Raw genomic sequence first — 26,286 nt, forward strand, 5'->3', positions numbered from 1 at the left:
TATTATATCCAAAGAAATGCCTCAAAAGTCATCAACCCAAACAGGGTAGAGTTGTCATCTCCTTCTGCTTATTATTTAACCTTGTTCAATAACCACTGATATTCTAAATCCTCTCTCCCCATCCAAGGAAACTTAGTATCAGTCCATCAAGCAATAATCCAACTATTCACAGTGATAATAGTAGAACTATTTCAGTAAACCTGATGCTACAAATTCATAATGATAATGCACCTTCAACGAGACGAATCATAGCCCTGAAATGGGAAATATGCTATTGAAAAAGGAATAGTATTAGTATTATTAATGGCCACATGGTGCAAGGAAGTCCAAAACTTATGCTGCACCAGCCAAAAACCAAAAAAAAAAGTAAAATATAATAAAAGAAAAGAAAATAGACAACTTTCCAGATACTGTCTGGAACTTGTGGGTTTGTCATTCGCACACTAGTAAGACTTTTGTGGATTTACTGGATGATTGTTTTCTACAGCAGCATGTTCGAGAGGAAATCAGAGGTGGTAATACTCTTGATCTGATTATTAGCAGTGATCCTTCATGCATTAAGAATCTACTATATAATACTGGTGTAAATACACCATAGAAAACTCTTAAACGAAAAAACTACGTTTGTAGTTTGAAGGGGCATCATTTTATCTGTATCTCATATTGTGCTCCTCCTTCACAACGAGTTGCCATGTATTGCACTACCTCAAATAAGTAACGCTTCACCAAAAGAGAAGACTATTGTTACTTATTCTCGGTGGGCAGCACCACCCAGATGGCACCGTTTCAAGGCTTGTTGGCCCTTCATCAGTGGGTGGGCAGGCACCCTGGTTGCAGACATGGCAATCCAGTTGTGAAGATAATCACACAATATTAGAGATGCCAGAAGGTGTACATGATAATGTTAAAAAGAAGATTGATGCAATGTAGCATCATATGTTTAAGAGTGTAAATATTCTATATAATATTTGTGTAAATACACCATAGAAAACTCTTAAACGAAAAACTACAAACATAGTAAATACACCATAGAAAACTCTTAAACGAAAAAACTACATTTGTAGTTTTTTCATTTAAGAGTTTTCTATGGTGTATTTACACGAATATTATATAGAATATTTACACGAATATTATATAGAATATTTACACTCTTAAACATATGATGCTTCATTGTATCAATCTTAATTTTTAACATTAAGAATCTACAGATAAAGGAACCACTAAGTGGCAGTAATCACAGTGTGCCGAGGTGGGATTTACTCAAAGATGTAACTACCATCAGGAGTAAAGAGAGGTTTTTGCTTTCTCTTTACAAATTCTAAATGCAAACCATTCAAGGAATCTTGGAAGCTACTCGGCTTTTCATACCAAATAAGAAATATTGTTCAAGGTTTAGGCCTAATGGATGTCAGATGAACTAAAGAGACTAGTGGGGGAGAAGAAAAATGCTTGAGATGCATCAGGTGAAATGGAAGCCTATGGTAGATATAAGCTGCCCTGTAATCAAGTCACAAAGGAAGTAAGGCAGGCGAAGACAGATTACGAGAAATCTTTGGCAAAGGATGCAAAAAAAAAAAAAAATAGCAAAGAATTCTTTACTTATGTAAACTCTAGAAGGAAGGGGATGAAATTGGTCCACTTGATATCAAGGGTTCAACTGTTGATGATCCTGCTCAGGTAGCTGACAAATTGAATGAGTATTTTGCATCTACATTCGCACATGAAGAGTTATTCGGGGAGGGGAATGCCAGAAGTTTATCATACTCTGGCAAGGGACTAAATGATTTTGAAATAACTGAGAGAAAAGTGCAGGAGAAATTGTTGAAGTTAAACATAAGAAAGACACCTGGTGTGGATGGGATCTATCCAGTTATATTAAAGGAGGCAGTAAAGGAAGTAAGCAAACCCTTAGACTTGGGTTTGCTTGCTTACTTTCATCTGGACTAAGGGAAAGCCCCTATGGACTGGAGATATGCAAATGTGTCCCCAATTCACAAAGGGGGATCAAAGGGTGACACAAGTAATTACAGATCTGTTAGCTTAACATCTGTTCTGGGGAAAATAATGGAGTCACTTATTAAAGAAGCACTGCAGGATCATCTAGACAAGATTATAGTTATAGTTCAAGCACAGCATGAGCTTGTTAAGGGGAAGTCTTGTCTGACAAATTTGATTAGATACTATGATGTGGTCACAAAGGAACTGGATGCAAAAAAATAATTTTGATATCATATACTTGGATTTTAGGAAAGCTTTTGATACTGTATGGATAGGAGTAATACGAACTGAAGCAGTATGGCATTAAGAGCAAATTGCTGCCCTTAATGCCACTTTTCTCTCAGTTATTTCAAAATCATATAGTCCCTTGCCAGTTAAAGAGATGTTTGAGTGGGAAAAAATAGAGAGTGGTATTCAATGGACACTTCTCTTCATGAACTAATGTTATTAGTGGAGTCCCCAGGGTTGGGCCCATTGTTGTTTTCAGAATTTATTAATGATATTAATAAAGATATATCAGGCTTAATGTCCAAGTTTGCAGAAGATTCAGAGGTTGGCAGGGTTGTTAATGACAGTACAGTACTGCAACAGGATCTAGAAAAGTTGAGCAGATGGGCTGAGAGGTGGCAACTGAAGTTTAACATTGACAAATGTAAAGTACTGCATATCTGTGGTTTGTAATATAATGTAAAGTAAAGTACTGCATATCTGTGGTTTTCTATGTAATTACAAGACTAAGTAAAGAATAAATACACCAACTTAATCGGAAAATCACAAAAAAAATACTATACTACTAAATTTAAATTAAAAAGTTAGAGAAAAAAAACAATAATTTCAAAACATTAAAAAATCTGGCTTGTGAACACGTGTTGCTCTGACTAGCCTCGTTGTTACACTAAAATTATATTCCAATGCAGTAATAACCCTATATATATATATATATTTCAGTATCTAGTTTTATCTGGCCTCAGGTGCCAAGCGATTGTGATCAAGCGTTTTCTCTGTGCTTAAAGAGTGATTATCTAAAAGCAATTTATAGTTCTTTTAAGTTCCTGTCCTTAAGAAATTTATTTTTTAATATCAGCTACTGTTACAAAAAGTACTTGTACAGAGCAAGAAAGAAAAGCTACCTTTCTTTATTTTTCATATTTTTTTTACTAACACTTACTACTTTACGCTTGGTCACACCGGGCACTGCTCCTGCCTCCCCGTGGCAGGGCCGGAAATCTTGGCAGAAAAGCTAATCTGCCAAGGGCCAAAAGCAGCAAACATGGATCAACATGCATTTCCGTCTCTCGAGCCGATAAGCTCTCGGTCAGAGTTAAGACATTGAGCATAACATGTCGCAACCCAAGAGGTTGAAAACCACTTCCTCAGAAACAAATTGTCCTGCATTCCGTATAATGCACTCTCTTGAAGATCAGCCTCTCAGTAAGCTCTCTCTGTTCCTTATCCAGAAACACCTGGAAAGTCTGGCAGGATCTCCTAAGACAGTCAAGAGACTGCAATCAGGCGACCTACTAGTGGAGACAATAAAACGTGGACATTCAGAGAAACTGCTAAACCTTACAAACATTGCTGGAATTCCAGTAAAGGTTTCTCCCCATGCAGCCCTAAATACATCCAAAGGGGTTATATCCAGCTGGGATCTATTGAATGTCACGGAGGAGGAGATAATGCAAGAACTTCAAGACCAAAATGTCATTGCAGTCAAAAGGATTATGATTAAAAAAGACAATACACTTACGCCTACAAGGAACATTATTCTCACTTTCAATATGCCAAATCTACCAACATCAATAAGTGTTTTAAGTGCCAAAAGTATGGCCACTCTCAAACGGCATGCAGAGGAAATCAAGTTTGCCCCAATTGTGGGTCCTCTGGCCACACTCAAAGTGACTGCTTAGCAAAAGAAATGGCCTGCCCCAACTGTAAAAGCAACCATCCTGCTTATTCAAGGTCATGCGGCAAATGGAAAACCTGAAAGAAAATTGTCAAATATAAGATTGAAAATAAAGTAAGTTTTCAAGAAGCAAGGAAAGTAATTGCTCCCAGTATGACTAAGCATACGTACTCTAGTATTGCGCAAAAGTATCAATCAGTGGCCACCAAAACTGATGTTACAGTCCTTTCAAACACTGCAATCTCTGACTGGGCTTGGGCTGTTCTCTCCCAGCAACAGTCCAATATCCCTAAGCAGTTGAACCAGGCAAATAATACTGCACTTACAGTACCAGCAACATCTCCTCCTCCCCCCAGTGATTGCTTCTACATCGAATAATCGAAGCTCACATTTAAAAAAGAATATCCAAGAAACATCTATGGATACACTCGACTCATCCAGACAAGAAGAACCTATCTTAGAAATACATGCGGAAGAAGAAATGGAAACCGGTCGACCATTCTTCTCCAAAAAAGACAAACCAAAGCCTGAATATCACAAGCCAGTCACATTAAGAAAACAGTCAGATACAGCTTCTTCTACTAAACACCAGTAATGCCTTATATTCTACAATGGAATTGTAGAGGATTTCGCAGCAACATTAATGATATTCAAGTCTTAATTAACCGATACTCTCCAGTTGGTTTCTGTCTACAGGAAACCTATCTAACTTCTCAAATTTCCACCAACAATAAGAACTATGCCGTCTATCGACAAGATCGTAATACTTCAAATGCTGCCCATGGAGGCATGGCCATCTTGGTCAGCTCAAAGATCCTGACCAAACAAATTGTTTTGCAAACTGAAATTGAAGCTGTTGCTGTACGCTTGGTAACCCAGATTGCGTTAACACTAGCATCAGTCTATCTCCCACCAAGTCATACCTTCTCTTATCAAGATCTTGAAAACCTGCTAATGCAATTACCACCCTCCTGTCTGTCTCTTGGGTGATTTTAATGACCACCACCTCTTATGGGATCAACAAAATTAGATACACATGGCCGCCTAATTGAAACTTTTCTACATAAGCAAAACCTTACTGTTCTTAATACTGGTGCACCCACTCACATACAATTACCATCTGGACAAACTTCTGCAATCGATCTATCAATATGTTCCCTGATTCTGTTTCCAATCATAGAATGGTCTGTTATGGACAACCCCTTGGGCAGTGATCATTTTCCGATTATTTGTGATCTGCTCACTGCACAACTACCATTAGTTAAACCCTGCAGGAAATGGAAGTTCTCTCAAGCCAAATGGGTCAAATTTCAATCTTTTGTCACCCTGGATGAGCAATATATACGAACACAGTCGATAGATGAAGCCATAGATTACATCACTGCACACCTACTATCTGCAGCTAAATGTTCAATTCCAGTCCCGACGGCATCTTAACTATTGGTGGAATGAAGACTGCACAAAAGCAAAGAAGTTAAAAAATAAAGCATGGAATTTATTTCATAGATCACTAACCATGGCTAATCTTATCAATTACAAGAAGCTAAGAGCGAAAGCATGTCTCATTCAAAGGCAAGCCAAGAAGAATTCTTGGATTCGGTTTGCATCTACCATAAACAGAAACACTAACTCCAGGTTAATATGGAAGAAAATCAGGCAGATTTCCAGAAAATTTCCAACAACCCCTTCACCAATTCTTTCATGGAATGGGCAGGAACTCTCTGCTCCTACGGACATAGCAAATGCCTTGGGCAAAACCTTTGTTGAAGTTTCAGTGGCCTCAACTTATTCTGCGGATTTTCAGAAAATAAAGACCATGACTGAACAATGAATCATCAATTTTCTAACCTCAGTTTTCCTTCCGTATAACCAGCCTCTTCAATATCATGAACTTGTACATGTCATTAAAACAACACACAACGGTGCCGCTGGGCCAGACGGAATATCTTATATCATGTTAGAAAACCTCGGTGACAAAAATTTACAAATACAGCTGGTCTACTATAACCGAATATTTATGGAAAACATTTATTCCAGCTCTTGGCATCATGCCACAGTTCTTGCCTTTTTGAAACCTGGAAAAGACCCTAACAGGCCATACAATTACCGGCCAATTTCCCTCTTCAGTTGCCTCGGTAAATTATTTGAAAAATTATTCATAATCGATTTGTTTGGATCATCGAAACACAACACCTAATGAGTAATAATCAGCACGGCTTTCGTAAGAACAGGTCCTCCTTAGATCTCATGATCAAGGCAGAGTCTGCAATTTACAATGCCTTCGTAAAAAATGAGCATCTTGTTTTGATTTCCATAGACATAGAGAAGGCATTTGACACTACCTGGCGCCATGGCATTCTCAGTGACCTCCATGCCCTTGGTCTACAAGGCAACCTTCCTATATTCATCAGGAACTTTCTCCAGAGTCGTTCGTTCGAAGTTCAATACCACAACTCGCTTTCTATGACATTTTTACAGGAAGAAGGAGTGCCACAAGGTTCTGTATTGAGTGCAACCCTCTTTGCCCTTAAAATTGATTCTGTCACAAAAGAACTTCCAAATACAGTTGAGGCCTATCTTTATGCAGATGATCTTTCCATTTCTTGCCACTCTCAGAATATGAGATCCATTGAACAACAATTGCAGATATCCTTGAATAAGGTCCAAAGGTGGGCAGGACTCAATGGCTATCGTCTATCTCAGCAGAAAACTGTTGGTATCCACTTTTGTAATCTACGAAAAATGCATACAGATCCTGAACTTCAGATGTCAAATTTTACCATTCCAGTGACCAGCAATATCAGATTCTTGGGATTAATCCCTGACAGAAAATTAAATTTTTTTGAGCACATTAAATCGGTGCGTACTTCCTTCCTCAAAAAACTGAACGTACTCAGAGCTTTATCTGCCCTGTCTTGGTGAGCAGACTGTACATCTTTGCTTCTCTTATACAGAGCATTGATCAGATCCCATTTGGATTTTGGTGCTCCAATCTATGATTCTGCTCGAAAGAGTACGCTACACTGGTTGGACCCTATACAGCATAGTGCATTGCGGATTGCCCTTAGTGCATTCAGGATATCTCCTACCCATAGTTTATATATTGAAGCACATGAGCCCCCTCTTTGTCTCCGCAGAAAAACACTACTTCTTAAGTATGCAGCCCAAATACAAAGTTGCTATCAGCATCCCATTGAGCCATATCTCTTTAATCCACTCTGCAAAACCTCTGTAGAAATAAACCCAGTAAAATAAGACTGGCAGGCTTATGCCTAATTGAAATAACACAGAGTTGGAATATTCCTAATGTCAACAGGCTACAAGTAGTGAAATGCTTTCACCCACCTTGGACACCTCCTCCTCAATTCACTTGTGATACTTATCTTCAAAAATGGGGAAAGAATCACCTACCGTCCCTCAACGTGAAACAACTCCATGCAAGCCATATTCAGAAATATGCTAGTTTTTTGCCAATATATATACTGATGGCCCTGGAATAAAAAGAATAAAGAAATCACATTCAGCCGTTGGAGCAGCAGCAGTATTTCCCACTACAATCATTTCTGCTTCCCTTCCACCTGAGTATAGCAGCTTCTCTGCAGAACTTCATGCAATAAAATTAGCTTTAGAAAACCTGAATCTCTACCCATCTCTAAAATATATTGTATACACTGACTCTCTAAGCTCAATTACAGCAATACAAAACTTACAAGGTTCATCCAATGTTAAACCAAATCAGAAGCCTCTTATTAAAAATTGAGGAACGTCATCAATCAGTGACCTTTTGCTGGATCCCAGCCCATTCGGGGATAAAAGGGAATGAACTCGCTGACAAAACTGCGAAAAATCCATCAACTTATGATTTAACCTTCGCTCCTATTCCAATCTATGATTCACATCATACAAACTACATGTCTTGCACAGTGGAAAGAGCTATGGCACACCCAAACCAATAATAAACTTTATCAGCTGAAACAGGAACCACAGCTTTGGCGCTCTAGCACCAAAACAGTACGAAGAGAAGTAGTAGTGCTTGCATGAGCACGGATAGGACATACATACCTGACTCACCTTCATCTACTTACAGGAGAGGATCCTCCTCAATGTCCACACTGTTTCTCACATTTAACAGTCAAACACATTCTCGTTGATTGCCCGGAGCAATATGGCCTTAGTTGCTAATGCTCCTAAAAACCAAATAACAAACAAACAACATCGTTGATTGCCCTCACTGTCATCAGGACAGAATATCCACCCTCCTTTCCCTAAGAAATCTTCGAGAACCGAAGACATTAAAACATATTATTGGTGACGATGCAAACATCAATGAATTTTTCTCTTTTTTGAAAAATATTAGAATGTATCATAAATTCTAAAACATCTCTCTAATAAAACATAAAGTGAATATATCTGAAATTTGTTTTTTATCATTTTCATATGAATTGGCACACTATAGCCCCAGCAGCTCGTGCGCCATTAAACCCCCATCACACACACACACACACACACACACACACACACACACACACACACACACACACACACACTAGTTTTATCTTCTACTGAGTTAATGTATGAATTCATATCTTCTATCAAGTTTAAGTTATATGTATTAAGGTATTTTAGAAACTACTGCTGATACAACTGGATCATATCAGCTCTTTTTGTGGTGATGGCAGCATGAGAAATCACACATGACCCAAGTTGAGAACATTTAGTGAATCTTTGACTAGCATAAATGTTGAGTGTGTTACCGTTATGCATAGAATAGTCATTCCTATTCAAATAAAAATGAACACACAAATATTGCCCCTGGAATAAAAAGAATAAAGAAAAACTGTTTCCAGTTAAAAGAAAAATGTAAGTGTATAATTTCTTAAAGATCTTGATTAAAAAAAAAAAATCTGTGGATCTCATAAAAATCCCTCTCAGGCCAAATCCACCTAGATAATCTGCTGATGTCATCTCTTGCAGCCAGGGCTGGATTTAAACATGTTATGGCCCTAATTTGTAATATGTACAATGCCCTTCCAGTACACCAAATAATAATAAATTAAAATTTTTAAATTGAAAATAAATTAAATGGGCTGTAAAATTAAAGAGGCTTTAATAGAAATGTAATAAAGGTAAAACAAAAAGGTAAACTGCAGCCATTATCAACCCACTGCAGGATGGAGGCCTTCTTTAAAGAAATGAACCGTAATCTGCCATGCTGGTCCAGTGTGGGTTGGCAGATCAGGCATATTTAGCAGTCATGGGCTTGAACTCTGGTCCACTCAAAGAGCATGTGTTCTGCATTCCCACTCCTGACCACATGGCTATGGAGGCCTTCTAGAAATGTAATACATATTATTAAAATGCATTATATTTGTGCATATTATTTATTAACTTATATTAAATAAATAACAAAATTAAATAATATAATTTAAAATTATAATCTGTAAATCATATGTATGTATATCACAAAAATTATTCTTTGGTTTCTGTAGAAAGAAAAATAGATAATGGATAAAAATCAGTATATGAATGAACATTTACATTCTACTGTTTACTCTTCTTATCAGCAAGCAAGCTACTTCAAGTGGCTCATCACTTGAAGTGGCAACTAATTAGTGATTAACAATGGTATACTGTATGTTAGAGTTGTGTTGTATGGCTGGCCACTTAGCACAACCACAGCCAAATATTTAAAAGTAGCATGGGTCCAAGTCACATTCAGGTATTTGGCTATGTTCCTTCAGCCCAAGCAACAACCAGTGAGCATAAATTTTCCTAGAAATTTTGAAACCTTGAATCCGGAAGGCAAGTCCTGTAAAAAAAAAAGAAAGAAAGAATGGAAGATGGGTTGATAGGAGGAGGGGTGAGTTATAGTTGGGATTAGATTTGGATTGAGACTAAAAAGGCAACCCATAGGATGGGATATGGACTTAGTCAGTAGCTCTATTGCATGTTATCTTACAACCTTGACATGCCGTGTTATAGTTTCTGGTTAGCAGGCACAAGTAAGAAAACATGGGGCTAGAAGTGCAGCTAGAGTATTGCATGCTCTGTTTAACAGTGTATCAGCTAATGCTGGGCAGGTATTAGTGCTGCATTCACTAATAGTGGGTGGGTTGGAAAACTGCTAGCTTGGGGGGGGATTCACATACTAATAGATTAACAGGAGCAGCAGGCAGAGGTAGAAGTGATTCTTGCACTGAATTCTATTAGAATGAGCATCAGCCTGGAAAGCAAGTTGCTGGGAATTTCAGGAACTGCTAGGAGTTATCTTTAAACAAATAAATACACGGGCTGTGTTAGGATAACTAAGATTAAGAACAGGTGCATGTATACTTACATGTACACCAATCCTGGAAGTATAGTAAATTAATTTGATGAATTTAAAGCACTGGTCAAGACATCAAAGGCAGATATTGCTGGAATATCAGAGACATGGTGTCACACAGATATAAGGAATGACACAAATATAAGGATAGATAGCATAGGAAGGGATGGGGGGGGTTATGCTATTAGTTAAGAAACACATAAAAGCTAAGGAAGTACATCCAATGGACATAGATGAACAGTGCAACGCCGAGTCAGTTTGGTGTAACATAAGCACTAGGAAAGCAAAAATGAGGGTAGGAGTTTGTTAGAGGCCTAATGACTCTGATGCTACAATGAACAACTGGAGAGAGAAATAGAGTAGGCCAGTAAATCAGACTGTCTTTTAATGGGGGATTTTAATTTCTCAGATATTGACTGGAACTTGTGGATTGGTCACTAAGACACTAACAAGACTTTTGTGGATTTGTGTACAGAAAGGATAGTAAATCAGAATGTCTTATAATCGTTCCAGTCAGTAACTTTCCAGATACTGACTGGAATTTGTGGGTTTGTCACTTGCCCACTAGCAAGACTTTTGTGGATTTATTGGAAGGTTGTTTTCTACAGCAGCATGTTCGAGAGGCAACCAGAGGGAGTAATACTCTTGCTCTCATTATTAGCAGTTATTATTCATGCATTAAGAATTTACAGATAAAGGAACCGCTAGGTGGCAGTGATCACAGTGTGCTGATGTGGGATTTACTCAAAGATGTAACTAACTTCGGGGGTAAGGGGAAGATTTTTTGCTTTTGTAAAGGTGATTATAGTGGTCTCAAAGATTTTTTAAATTGAATACAGTGGGACCAACTGTTGATGTTACTAACAGAAAATTCTAAATGGGAAGCATTCAAGGAATTAATCTTGGAAGCTACAAGGCTTTTCATACCAACTAAGAAATACCGTTCAAGGTTAGGCCCAGATGGATGTCAGATGAACTAATGAGACTCATGGCAGAGAAGAAAAATGCATATAAATTATTAGGTGACACAGAAGCCTATGGTAGATATAAGCTAGTCTGTAATCAAGTCACAAAAGGAGGTTAGGCAAGCAAAGCATATTACAAGTAATATTTGGCAAAGAATTTCGTTGATATCGATGGTTTGACTGCAGATGATCCTGCTCAGATAGCTGCCAAACTGAATGAGTATTTTGCATCTACATTCACACATGAGAAATTCTGTAAGTGGAGAACATAAGCTTATTGAACTCTAATAGGGAGCTAAATGATTTTGTAATAACTAAGAGTAAAGTGGAGGAGACATTATTGAAGTTAAACTTAAGAAAGGCACATGTGGTGGATGGGATTTATCCAGTTATATTAAGGAGGTGGAAAAGGAAGTAAGCAAATCCATAGCCATAATTATGGGAGCATCATTGGACTCAGGGGAGGTCCCCATGGACCGGAGATGTGAAAATGTATGTCCAATTCACAAAGGAGTATCAAAGGGTGACACGAGTAATAACAGACCTGTTAGTTTAGCTTCTGTTCTGGGAAAAATAATGGAGTCACTGGTTAAAGAAGCATTGCAGGATTATCTAAACAAGACTGCAGTAATAATTCAGACACAGCATTAGTTTGTTAAGGGGAAGTCTTATCTGACCAATTTAATTGGATACTATGATGTGGTCACAAAGGTACTGGATGCAAAAAATTATTTTGATATTATATGCTTGGATTTCAGGAAAGCTCTTGATACTGTTGCACATGGAAGACTACTGTACAAATTGGAGCAGTATGGCATTAAGGGCAAGTTGCCACAATGGATAAATGGATGCTTGAGTGGGAGAAGACAGAGATTGGTAATCAATGGATGCTGTTCTTTGTGGAGTAATGTTATTAGTGGAGTCACCCATGGTTTGGTGTTGGATCCATTGTTGTTTTCTGTATTAATCAATGATATTGATGAAGGTATATCAGGCTTAATGTTGAAGTTTGCAGACGAAACAGAGGTTGGCAGAGTTGTTAATGACAGTAATGATAGTATGCTACTGCAACAGGATCTAGAAAAGTTGGGCAGATGGGCTGAGAAGTGGCAACTGAAGTTTAACATTGACATACTTTGGATGGGAAGTATGCAGAGGGAGTAACCTGAAACCCCCAGAAACTTTCTGTCCAGGCTGCTGCTCATTCCACTAGAAGCAGTGCAAGAATTACTTCCACCTCTGCCTGCTGGTACTGTTAATCTATTAGTCTGTGAATCCCCCCCCCCCAAGCTAGCAGTTTTCTGACCCACCCACTATTAGTATATGCAGTACTAATACATGCCCAGCATTAGCTGATGCACTGCTAAACATAACATGTAATACTCTAGCTGCCATTCCAGCCCCATGTCTTCTTACTTGTGCCTGCTAACCAGAAGCTATCACACAGCATGTGAAGGTTGTAAGATAACATACAATAGAGCTGGATAACGTGCAATAGAGCTGCTCACTAATCCCATGTACCATTCTATCATCGTGAAACAAGTAAATACATGCACTGTGTTAGGGTAACTAAGAGTAAGAACAGGTTCATGTATGGTTGTAAGATAACATGCTATAGAGCTGGATAACATGCAATAGAGCTGCTGACTAATCCCATGTACCATTCTATCATCGTAAAACAAGTAAATACATGCGTTGTGTTAGGGTAACTAAGAGTAAGAACAGGTTCATGTATACTTGCATGTACACCAATGCTAGGAGTATAGTAAATGAATTTGAAATGCTGTTTAAGACATCAAAGGCAGATATTCTTGGGATATCAGAGATGTGGTGTCACACAGATATAAGGAATACAGAATTGGAATTTGGTGAGTACAGTGTGTACAGAAAGGATAGGAAGGGAAGAGGGGCTATGGTGTTAGTTAAGAAACACATAAAATATAAGGAAGTGCATCCAGTTGTATGGGAAATGCAAAGTAACCCCATAGAAGTGCACCAACTGTGTGATACTACACCAGGTAGTGGAGCAGTATGGCATTAAGGGCAAGTTGCCACAATGGATAAATGGATGCTTGAGTGGGAGAAGACAGAGATTGGTAATCAATGGACGCTGTTCATTGATTACCAATCAATGTGAAAAAGACCTGGGGGTAATTGTGCAGTCAGATATGAAGTTTTCTGAGCAGGGCAGACAGGCTGCCAGAGTAGGTTATGGGGTCTTGTCAATGATATAAATTAATTTTGGTAGCACAGGTTAGCAGGCGAAGGCAGGTTATGAGAAATGTTTGGCAAAGGAGGAAAGAAAAACAGCAGCAAATTCTTTACTTTTGTAAACTCTAAAAGGAAGGGGATGAATCAGATTGGTCCACTTGATATTGATGGTTCAACTGTTGAGGATCCTTCTCAGATAGCTGACAAACTGAATGAGTATTTTGCATCTACATCTACACACGAGGAATTCTGTGGAAAAGTGGAGTATAGAAGCAAGCTTATTGAATTTATTAACAGGGAGTTAAATGATTTTTTAATAACTGAAAGCAAACCGTTGAAGAAATCATTGAAGTTAAACATAAGAAAGTCACCTGAGGTGGATGGGATCTATCCTGTTATATTATAGGAGGTGCAAATGAAGTAAGCATACCCTTAGCCATAATTATGAGAGCATTCTTGGACTCAGGGGAGGTTCTCACTGACTGGAGATGTGCAAATGTATCTCCAGTTCACAAAGGGGGATCAAAGGGTGACAAGAGTAGTTAGAGACCTGTTAGTTTAAATTCTGTTCCAGGGAAAATAACGGAGCCAGCAGTTAAAGAAGCATTGCAGGATCATCTAGACAAGACTGCAATAATAATTCAGACACAGCATGGGTTTGTTAAGGGGAAGTCTTGTCTGACCAATTTGATTGGATTCTCTTCTCTGATGTGGTCACAAAGGAGCTGGATGCAAAAAATAATTTTAATGTCATATACTTTGATTTCAGGAAAGCTTTTGATACTGTAGCAGTATAGCATTAAGAGAAAGTTGCTACAATGGATAAAAGGATGGTTGAGTGGGAGAAGACATAGTGGTAACACTGCTCTTTGTGGACTTATGTTATTAGTGAGGTCCCCAGGTTTCAGTGTTTGGCTCATTGTTGTTTTCTGTATCAATTAATGATATTGATGAAGGCTTAATTTTGAAGTTTGTAGATGATACGAAGGCTGGCAGGGTTGTTAATGACAGTATGCTACTGCAACAGGATCTAGAAAATATGGGCTGAGAAGTGGCAACTGAAGTTTAACATTGACAAATGCAAAGTAACCCCAGAAAAGTGTACCAACTGTGTGGTACTACACCAGGGTATTGGAGAATGAAAAAGACCTGGGGATAATTGTGCAGTCAGATATGAAGTTTTCTGAGCAGTTCAGACAGGTTGCCAGAGTAGGTTCTGGGATCTTGTCAATGATATACAACAATTTTGGTACCAAGTATAAGGAGGCGATTATCCCTTTGTATAAGGCAATGGTCAGGCCACACCTTGAGTACTGCGTACACGTTTGGGCGCCTCATTTTAGGATAGATGTGGAATTGCTAGAAGAAATATTGAGAAGGGCAACAAGATTGGTGAGAGTAACAAAGGTGTGCTCCTACCAAGAAAGGCTTAAGTTCTGCATATTGCAGTGCCTGGAGACTAGGCCACCTGCGAAGTGATCTGATTGAGGCATATAAGGCCTTGAATAGTTTGAACAGGTTCAATGCTGATGGGATTCTTCCTCTTGCTCAAATTATGAACCTGAGGGGGCATAAAGTGAAATTGAGGAAATATAGTTATAGAATAGATGTGTGGAAATTTGCCTTTAGTCAGCTGGTGGTTAATTGCTGGAACTGACTTTCATCTATCATTATGGAAGTTGACAGCTTAAATAAATTCAAGAAAGACCTGGACAAACCTTTGGATCGAGTGGAATATAATTTCACACAATAAATCTCAATAGTGCATAACAATATGATATTAATCTCTAGAAAATGCAAATTAGGCAGGATATAAAAGTGTGTACTACATCAACACTACTCAATTCTAATCAGATGCAGTACAGAACACATAAAATTCAGTTTTTTTCTTCTGTTAAATGGAGTATAGATGTTTGAAAGATCTCATCTGGTGAATTTGGGGGGGGGGGTGCATTCATAAGGTTATCCTCTAATTCACTAGCCATTCCAGAGCATTAAATGTGTAAAGAACAGTAATTATAAGGTTGTGTCAACAACAACACGAGATAGGAAAAGTGTCTTAGAGGCAAATTCAAGGGCGTGCTATGTAGTGTTAACATATCAAAATGCTATAGAATGATGACAGTAAGGCATCTCTCTCTCTCTCTCTCTCTCTCTCTCTCTCTCTCTCTCTCTAACAAAAGCCCTTAATGGAAGTTTTTAGTGTGCAAAAAACTTTTTTAAAAAGTTCCAAGAAAGGGTCATGATTTGTGTTCCCACAGAAAAGCTGCTCCAACTTGAAACAGGTAACACCATCTTTGGAGCCAAGACCAGTGGATGAGCAGTAATGTTTTTGAATTTATTCTAGATGCGTTCTTACCCGATTAGAACATCATAACACTATCTGTTGTGATAATGATATAATGGTCTGGGGAGATATAATGATGAAATGACCACACCAATCTTCACACTTTTCAGTGAGGCACCTTTACTGCTTATAGGGATAAGATACTTGAACCTTTTTTACAGGTACTTAGGCTCTGTTGATGCCTTTCTGGATCACAATATCAGTGAATCCTTTCATATAGAGGATGCTTGTTGGATGAATTGATCAGCCAGTTCTGCAAACCTGAATCAAAATGAGTACACCTGAGATGCTTTAGGGAGAAGAATTAGGGCACAGTTACCTCTTCTGAGAACATTTCATGCACTGAGATCTGCTGATATAAAGAGGAGTGGGATTTACATCACAAGATCTTATCGTAAGTCTTATAAACAATGTGAAAGTTTGTCATTGCATTATTTGGCAAAACTGATCATACGCTGATAAATATCTGAATTATATTGGTACTATCGGTAAATGCAGCAGCCTGGAAAGCAAGGTGTCTGCAACTTCAGGTGCTGCTGTGGGTCATCATTGAACAAATATAAATACATGGGCTGTGTTACAGTAACTAAAAGAACATGTGCATGTATACTTGCATGTACACTAATGCTAGGAGCATTGTAAATAAATTTGGTGAATTTGAAGTACTGATTAAGCCATTCAAATGCAGATATTGTAGAAATAGCAGACACATGGTGTCACTCAGACATAAGTGATGCTGAATTTGAGTTATGGAGAGTACAATGTATACAGGAAGGACAGACAGGACAGGAGAGATGGATGGATTATGCTCTTAGTTAAGAAGAATATTAAATCTAAGGCAGTGCATCCAGTTGACATGGGTGACGAGTGCAATGTAGAGTTAGTTTGTTATGGTATAAACACTGGAAAAACAAAATTCAGAGTAGGAGGGTGGTATAGGCCTAATGACTGTGACGAGTATACCAAACAGCTATACAGAGAAATAGAGTGGACCAGCAAATCAGAATGTCTCATAATGGGGTATTTCACTTTCCAGATATTAACTGGAATTTGTGGGTTGGTCACTCACACAGTAGCAAAACTTTTGTGATTTTCTTGGATGACTGTTTTCTACAGTAGCATGTTAGAGAGGCAACAAGAAGAAGCAATACTCTTGATCTGGTTATCAGCAGTGATTGCATTAAGAATCTGCAGGTAAAAGACCTATTGGGTGGCAGCGATCACAGTGTACAATTGTGGAATTTAATTAAAGATATAACTACTGTCACAGATAAAGAGAAAGGCTTTTTCTTTTGTAACAGTGACTACAGAGGTCTCAGACAGTTTTTAAATTGTGTGCAATGAAATCAACTGATGATGTTACTTACAGCAAATTCTAAATGGGAAGTATTTAGGGAAGTAATCAAAGAAGGCTTTTCAATGCTTAGACTTTAAATTTATGTCAGATGAACTATTGAGACATGTGATAGAGAAGAAAAGTGCATGGGATGCATAGAAATTATCAGGTAATAAAAAAGCCCATGGTCGAAATAAGTTAGGCTGTTATCAAGTCACAAAGGAGGTTAGACAAACTAAGGAAGATTATGAGAAGTCTCTGGCAAAGAATGCAAAGAAAAATAGCAAAGATTTCTATGTGTATATTAACAGTAGAAGGAAGGGGTTGAATTGCATTGGGCCACTTGATGTTTGTGAGTTAACTGTTCAGGTTAACCACGTTAACCACGCTATAGTTGCAAATGACTGTGATAACTAAAAGGAAAGTGGAGGAGAAATTGTTGAGGATGGACATAAAAAAGGCACTTGGGGGTGGATGTAATTTGTCCAGTTATATTAAGAGAGGCAGCAAAGGAGGTTACCAAACTCTTAGACATAATTATGAGAGCATCCTTGGATTCAGGGAAAGTACCTATGGCTGAAGATGTGCAAATGTATCCCCAATTCATAAAGGGGATAAAAAGGTGATGTTGAGTAATTACAGACCTATTAGCTTAATATCTGTTCTAGGGAAAATGGAATCGCTGGTTAAAGAAGTAATGCAGGACTCTCTGGACAGGCATGCAATTATACTGCAATTACACCACAGATTTGCCAAGGGGTAGTCTTGTTTAACCAATTTTATAGGTTACTATGATGCAGTGATCAAGGCACTGCATACAAAAAATAATTTTGATTTCATGTACTTGGATTTCAGGAAGGCTCTTGATACTGTTGCACATAAAAGACTGCTGTACAAACTGGATCTATGTGGCGTTAAGGGCAAGTTACTGCTAAAGTTACTGCAAGTTACTGATAAAGGGATAGTTAAGTGAAAGAAGACAGAGTTGTTATCAATGGGCACTGCTCTTCATGGACCAATGTTATTAGTTGAGTTCAGCAAGTTTCACTGCTGGGCCTATTGTTGTTTTCAATATTTATCAGTGATATTGATGAAGGTATATCAGGTTTTAATGTCTAATTTTGAATATGATACAAAGGTTGGCATTGTGGATAACAACAGTCATCAGGGTGAGCTGCTGCTGCAATAATATCTAGGAAAATTGGGTCAATGGGCTGAGAAATGGTAGTTAAAGTTTAATATTGACAAATGCAAGGTATTGCACATGGGTAGAAGTAACTCCAGAGTAACTTATCAACTGTGTGGTGCTACACTCAGGGTAGTGGAGAATGAAGAAGACCTGGGGGTAATTGTACAGTCAGAGATGAAATTATCTGAGCAGTGCAGACATGCTGCCAGGACAGCTAATGGGTTTTTCAATGATATACTGAAACTTTGCTAGCAGGGATAAGGAGGTGATTATCCCTTTGTATAAGGCCATGGTTAGGCCACATCTTCAGTACTGTATACAGGTCTGGAGGCCTCACTTTAAGAAGGACGTAGATCTTTTGGAACGGGTGCAGCGAAGGGCAACTAGACTGCTGAAGGGAAAGAAAGGATGATCTTACCTAGAAATGCTTCAGTTCTGCAAATTGTACCATCTCAAAACTAGGTACCTGTGGGGAGATCTGATTGAGGTGTCTAAAGCTGCAAATGGATTGAGTAAGCCAAATGTTAATGGCATTCTTCCACTTTCTGAGACTACACACATGAGGGGGCATAAATTCAAATTGAGGAAGGATGGTTGCAGGATAGATATGTGGAAGTTTGTTTTCAGCTAGTGGGTGGTTGACTGTTGGAACAGGCTTCCATCTGTTGTTGTTGGAAGTGGATGGGTTGAATAAATTCAAGGAAAAACTTCAGATACTTGTAGGATATGGATGGGTGAACTGTGTAGGTTTTTTTTTTTTCTTTTATATTGCTGATGTTATATAAGCTTACTTTCTTGCATCATTTGTCATTATTACTATATGGTTCGTACCCATCAGTTTTGGGTAGTTAGGATATTACGATTATGATTCATGAAAATTCTTTTCAAGTTCAGTTGACTTCATTTTGTTGTCCACTGTTTGTTAATTGAATTGTTATTTTTGTTTTCATTCCAGTGTAGCATACACATTACATTTTTGAAAAGCACAACTTGTCCTCCTTTAGCATTTAAACAGAAATGTCTTTCTATTTTGTTTCTGTACATAAAGACATTTTTTTAAAAATTTTTGCCTGAAATTTGCCTTTTTTTTCTTTTTTATTTTGGACATCATGGTTGATGTATATAATTAGATCTTGGTTAAAGATATTGTTCTGAAAGTCTGGATATCTTAAAAATTGAAAAGTTTTCTTCCAGTGTCTGTGTAGATTTATGTGCAGTTTTCCTTGATGTTTCTTCTGCCTTTGATTCTGTTTATGTTTCTTCTTTAGCTTCAGTTCTACTGGTTTGTTTTGGTTTGGTAGGCAAGGTCCTTTGGATGTTGAAGAATTGCTTATCAGAATGCTTTTTAGTTTTTTTAATGACCTGGTTAGTGGTTTGTTTTTGATATCTGTGGGTATTCCCCAAGGGATTGTCCTTTCAGTTTTTAATCCCCTGTTGGTTCCCTCTTTGTTAAGGATTCCAGTGTTTACTTTATATATAAGAAATTTAATTTTCTGTTCAATCTACCACTACTTTGGTTCAGATTTCTCATTATGTCAGTTCAGTATCTCACTGCTCAATGTTCTGATTTCTCATTATTTTACTCTGTGATTCAGAATTCTGTTTTTGCACTTCTGACTTAATTGGGTGGTTAATGCCTCAAAATTAACCCAAGGTGAGAAGCGTGATTTTTGGTTTATTCAGTACCCCTGAGGTTAATTTTACTTACAAGAGATACATAGAGAATAAAGTACTTAAGTGCCATATACTTAAGTACTCTATTCTCTATATATCTTTTGTGATGCAGTGTGCCATGATTTGGTCTGTAGCAGCTCACTGTAACTTAAAAATTGTTCTTGTATTCTAGTGTTGGTTGTTGAGATGGCTATCTGGGAAATTTAAGCCATAGTTTTGCAAAACCTTGGTCTTCCAGAAAACAATTTGGCATTTATTTATGCAATCTGTACTAAACTTGTTATTTGAGTGGATGACAGCATGATAATCTGTTGGCATTTTTATGGTAGAAAATACTCAGCCTCTTTATGTAGTAAGCTTTTTCTCTGCCTCATTAATTTGAGAAATAAGAAATGTGCTGGTTATTTTTTAAGGCTGCTCTTGAACTGTTTTTTATTTAGAATATAGATCCTGATATCTGGTATTATAGCATATTTCTTTAAAGAAGAGAAGGCTAATGTCTTGTCCCATTTAGGAATTGTCTGCTGATTGCTGATCATATTGTTCTTATTATTTGTATGTTTATTCTCTATGTGAATAGATGACACCTGCATTGACATGATAGTTGTATTTTGAGATTTTGCATTTAGAATATTATTATTTTTTTTCTTCTTTGCAAATTCCTATATGGCAATCTACCAGGTTAGCCTATTTTTTTGGTGGGAGCAATAGTGAATTTATAGATATGCTAACTTGACAAAGTCGTTAGTATTGTCCTTTGCTATTGCCACAAGGTCATTTCATTGTCACATGACTAAGGTCACTTATTTGTCTATGGCAGGATTTTTAGCAGTATATCCTCTCCCTTTATTTTGACTTTGTTGTTAATTTTGTCAGTGTGCTTTGTTCGTCTAAATAAATTCCTTGTATCCTTAGAAGTCTTGGATGGCCAAGGGATATCATGACCCATTACTAGTTAAATTTGTCAGATCATATGAATCACTCTGAAGAAGGAGAAGATCTGTTGCCATCTTTTAATGACAAATTGATTAAAAGGAAGAATTTTGTATTGTGGAGTTCTTTTATTTATTTATACATTATGTAATATACACACAATGTAATTCACATGATGTAATTTAGGAATAATACATGATGAATGAGTTATGCGATGTAATTTAGGAATAATACATGATCAATGCGCTACATGATGTAATTTAGAAATTAATATCAGTGAGATCATGGCATGAAACTGTTAAGCAAGCAGTGAATTAAAATGGTTAAGTTCTGTGAAAGTGGCATCATTGAGAGTTATTCTTGTTTTCTTTTAAAAACATTTGTTTATGAAAGACATTTTCATTTATATTTTCATAACATAACTGATTATTTCATGGCTAATTTCAAAAGGTTTCCCTCATAAGGAAAAGTGCTGCTTTTCTTTTAATGACCTTTGAAATTAATGTGCTATTTTAAACAGAAATATTTATTTTGTAAATAATCTGATGGTATATTTAAAAATTTATGTAAAACTGATATAAATTTCATTCAGTCATTTATAAAGTTAATTATATGAAAGATCTTTCTTGTTTTAAAAAAGAAGTACTTCAACATTTCTGTAGTGCTGATTTAATTTTTTTTTGTAGGACCTTGAGGTGAATTATCCAAGAATAGTTTATTTTAGCAATCCTTATGTGAGACAGGAAAACAGTTTCTGTATCAAGGCAGGAAATCTTGACATCTGCAAGTCAGATTGTTTGTTATATGCTTTCTTATGTTTGTTTTGCTCTTACTATGCATTTAATATTGCCTACCCAAAACAGATACATTGTACTCTAGCATTTATTCAGAAAGCACTAATGAATATTGATGATAATTCTAAATTTCCATTTAGAGCACTTACATTATTAAATAAAGTTGATTATTTGACAAAGGGATAAGAGATATTTGTTTAAATCACCTGACACCATTTGGAATTTTTAGGCTCATAATCTATGTTTTTTTTTTAGACACTGTCAAAGTGTTGGTTTATGCTGTTAAAATTTTAAGTGAAAGGTGTATTTTATCATCATGGAAAGTAATATAATGTTTTATGAATATTATATTGATAATTATAAGCAATTATTGACCTTGTTAGTTACAGCTTTAAGTTGTATATAAACTTAAAAAAAAGTTATCTTAAAAAGTTGTCTAATAAACTTTTTAAATGAGAATTTATAAGAAATGTTTCAAGTATGTTTCAAATTCTAAGGAAGTTGTTCCTCTTTGTTAAACAAAAATTTATTAGCAGTTTTCTTTTTAAATGCATCTTATGGCCAATGATTGACTCTAGTGGAAAACATTTTCCTCCCCATACCATTGTGGATTTTTGGAGGTCATTGTCTCATGTGGCACATTCTGAAACCACTTTATGTTCTAGGAATGGAACATACAGATTTCATATTAAGATCATTACTCCTAGCTATGTTGAAAAATGTTACGTGCAAATTTATTATACCAACAATTTTTAAACTACCTACTTCCATTTTGGAAGTTGATTACTATAGTAGACTAAACCAGAAGGTATGATCATGACCTAGTCACAGGCATTTCTTCTGTCAAGATCATGCAGAGTCTAAAACAAGAGAAGGTTATTTCTTTTGGTCAGTGAAGAAGTACTTTATTGTTGTATGTGACTGTGTGGTGTACAAGTTCCCATTGAAAAATTATTGTTCTTGTAAAATTCAGAAGTAGCACAAATTTCAGCAATTGGCAGTGCATCATTTTCAAATCTGAAATTTTTTGTAGACAAGTTACCAGTTACTTCTTAGCATTGCTAAAGATGAAAAAAATAGATGAAGTATCAGTTTTGTCAGTTTCAGTTAGAAAGCCTATCAGATGCTATTATGAAAGAAAAAAAGAATTGATGTATAGCACTGTCCTTGGTTGGGGAACTGACAAATACACAAAGAAGCTCAAAATACAACAAATTATCCTAAGTTATGGTTGGCATTTTTAATAATTCCTTATAGCAGTGCAAGCTTAAGCTGCTGACGTGCCATAAAAAATCAAATAACCAACCACTCATAGCAATGCTGAATATGAGAGAATATTCAGCCAGGTGAGAAAAACAAAAACTGAGTTTAGGTCTTCTCTTCCTGGTGAAGCTTTGGAAATGCTCTTGCCAGTCATGTCTAGACTGCAGGGCCATTGTTATGAACAAAACTCTGACTCAACATTTCTGAAGAGGGAAAAGTCTGCAACAAAGTCTTTGATTTCTTCAATAAAGAAGACAGCCTTCCTTCTTTAAGCAATTAAAATCACTTGATGTCTAACAGAAATCCAAACAGGCATTCATAGACAAAAAATTATAGGAAATCATACAATGTTGATAAACAATCCTGTGTCTGTATTTTTATATAAAATGTGTGTGTTGTCATTAATTTAATTTCTAATGTGGTGTGTACTTTTTTTCTAAAAAAAATATATTTTTTGTGAACTGTTTTTTTGCAAAAAAAAAAAATTGATATTTTCCTTCTGTTTTTTTTTGTGAAGAATGCTAGTGGAATAAGATGTCTGTGAAAATGTATCTAACATCCTTCACTATGGCTCCATTAAACTATGATGTCATCAACAGAGCAAAGCTGCATATTGGTGTGCAAAATGTTCAAATTTGGCTATAAACACTTTAGCCACTTAAGGTGAAAGAGATGATGCTCTCATACTTATTCTCTATATTTGTGAGCAGAATTTTCCTAAAAAGGGAAGGTGTGCTTGTTCTGTGGTGAGGTTTAAGGCTTCTTTTGCAAGTATACATGTATATGATTTTTCATGTAAGGGACCAAAGGAATATGAACATGCACATGTGCACATAAAATCACAAACCAAATCATTATGACTACCCATCTTCACAAGTGGATGCATCCCACAGAACCTAGGAGTAATGTTATCAAGAGGTGCAGCATATGTAGGGGTGACACAGGTAGTGCCGGTCTGTCGATAAGTACAAAGCTCTTGCAATGGGGAAACGAAAGGACCTGATGGAGTTTGGATGGGGGAATGATTTGGTGCTAAGGAGGTGAGGGCTAGCATCTCAGCAACCGCAGGTATTGTAGACTATTTGCAGGTCACTCTAGCGAAGGTGGGGTGGAAATAGTCCAGAGAGGGACACATAACCACCCAATGTGCTGGGACGAGGAGACTACCACTGGAGGCGCCTCTGTAGCCAGGTCGGAAGGAGCAGCAGTTCGCAGCACATACTTCTTGATTAGACTGGAGTTCGAGCCCGTCACCACCAAATACAGAGGATGCGGAAAGGTCAGGGAATGACCACCGCATGTCCCGGAGCAATATGGCCTTGGTTGCTAATGCTCCTAAAAACCAAATAACAACAACTACCACTAATTGACAGTTGAGGTAAATAGTAATTGGCATGTGCTGACCACAACAGCAAACAGCTCGTGATCCCTCAGTTAATGGCAGACTACAACCAGTGTATCCAGAGAAATGCTTCTGAGCACATCATCCGGTGGATGCTCTTGTGGATAGGCTAGCAGAGTAGGCAACCAGTTCATGTACCCATGTTGACAGACTGTCATCGACAACCCCACATGCAGTGGACATGAGAGCACCATTCCTGGACATTGGATGACTGGAAAAGAGTCATCTGGTCTGATTGAATCATGATTCCAGCATCATGCCAATGGATGGGTGTATATTCAGTGTAAAGCAGGTGAACAGCTGCACTAGACTGAAGGTTGAACAAAAACAGGCTAGCATCAGTAGGTTTAATGGTTTGGAGTGGTTTTCATGAACATTTATGGGTCCCCACATCCCCATTGAACACACCCTCATCTTCAAATCCCAACTTGCATTGTTTTGGATGAAGTTTTATCCTACATGATGACTGTGTATCTAGATGGCACTGGATGCTTTCAGTGAGACAACATCCCCCTTGTCACAAGGCCTGCATTGTGCAGGAATAGTTCTGGGATCATGTCTAAGCATTTTGTGTACTCCCTTGGCCACCTAATTTCTGACTTCAGTCCCATCAAATATTTATGGAATGCAGTGAAATGCAGCATTTTCCAGTCCATGCCGATAACTTGCACTCTTGCCAAATTTTGGGATGTCTTTCTGTTCAGTTGGTCCAGGATACCCGAGGACACCTTCCATGGTCTTGTTGATGCCATGCTGGGTGCAAGAGGTTATCACAACGAAAGGTGGCCCAGCACACTATTAGGTAGGTGGTAAAAATGTTTTGCTTCTTGTTAAATATTATCAGTAATGTGTGTAATCCAGGCATTGTACATAGTTCTCAGGAATTCTATATATTGCCTTATGTGGTTTAGGCAATGTATGATATAAATGAATTTTGCTCTTGCATTTCATACTTTGCTTAGGAAATGTATATGATACCTAGGCATTACATATATTGCTGAGAATATTTTAGGTAAAGTATTAATAAAACAAATTTACGTCACTAAATGACATTATTTATTAACAAATAAATAAAATCCTTTAAAAACGGTGTATTAAAGTTTTTTTCATTGATTGATTGAAATTTTGATTTTAAAAAATTATGGATCTGACAAAAAAGAAGAAAAATATTAAAAAATTACTCTTGGTAAGTGCATATTTATTACAGCAAGTAGAGCTAGAGTTAAAATGACACTTGGAATTACATAGTACCTTCTTTCTTACACAAAAACATTTCATTGTTTGGCACTTGGTTTTATACATGCGCTTCAGAAATCTTTGGCCCATACCTGTAAATTGCTGGATTGCCGTGACCTTAGTGAGATTTTCTTGTTGACAGCGATGTCTTTCAATGCAGTTAAGTTTTTTCCACATAATGAAAATTGTGATTTTGCATATACAGTGGTACCTTGGTTTGCGAGCATAATTCGTTCCAGAAACGTGCTCGTAATCCAAAGCACTCGTATATCAAAGCGAATTTCCCCATAAGAAATAATGGAAACCTAGATGATTTGTTCCAAAACTCAAAAATATTCATATACTGTAAAAATGATTAATACAAAATACATACCTTTTTATATTTTTAATATTTAAATTTAATATACATAAAGCAATCGAATTTATTAATTATTGGGTAAGACGACTTTCACTGTATCTAACGGAATCACTGCTATCTTTTTGTGCGACTTTAACAAGGGATCTTTCCAATGACACTTGCTTTTGCCTCCTTTTGAGGATTTCACGGAAATCAGATTCATCGCTCGCACTATTACAAAACGAGGAGGCACGCTTGATACACATAAACAAAGCTGCACGCGTGTAGCCCGGTGGGCCGGAGGCCGGTGTGATTTTGGCCATAAACCGTAGTATGAGGCCACTATAAATTTTCCCGGGTAAGAATTTTTGAC

General features: G+C 37.2%; 1 protein-coding gene across 1 annotated transcript in view; it reads left to right on the plus strand.

Moving 5' to 3' along the window:
* LOC150082067 (sterile alpha motif domain-containing protein 3-like) overlaps nt 1-21,861 on the plus strand; it is a 141,982-nt gene extending 120,121 nt beyond the window's left edge. Inside the window, exon 8 of the mRNA XM_090380420.1 lies at nt 21,568-21,861. Coding sequence (XP_090236546.1) covers nt 21,568-21,861 — 294 coding nt within the window. The remainder of the gene's footprint in view (nt 1-21,567) is intronic.
* Nucleotides 21,862-26,286: the final 4,425 nt, after the last annotated feature.

This window comes from Mastigoproctus giganteus, chromosome 8, assembly GCF_048544385.1.
Source record: "Mastigoproctus giganteus isolate SK-2022 chromosome 8, ASM4854438v1, whole genome shotgun sequence".
Classification (NCBI taxonomy): Eukaryota; Metazoa; Arthropoda; class Arachnida; order Uropygi; family Thelyphonidae; genus Mastigoproctus; species Mastigoproctus giganteus.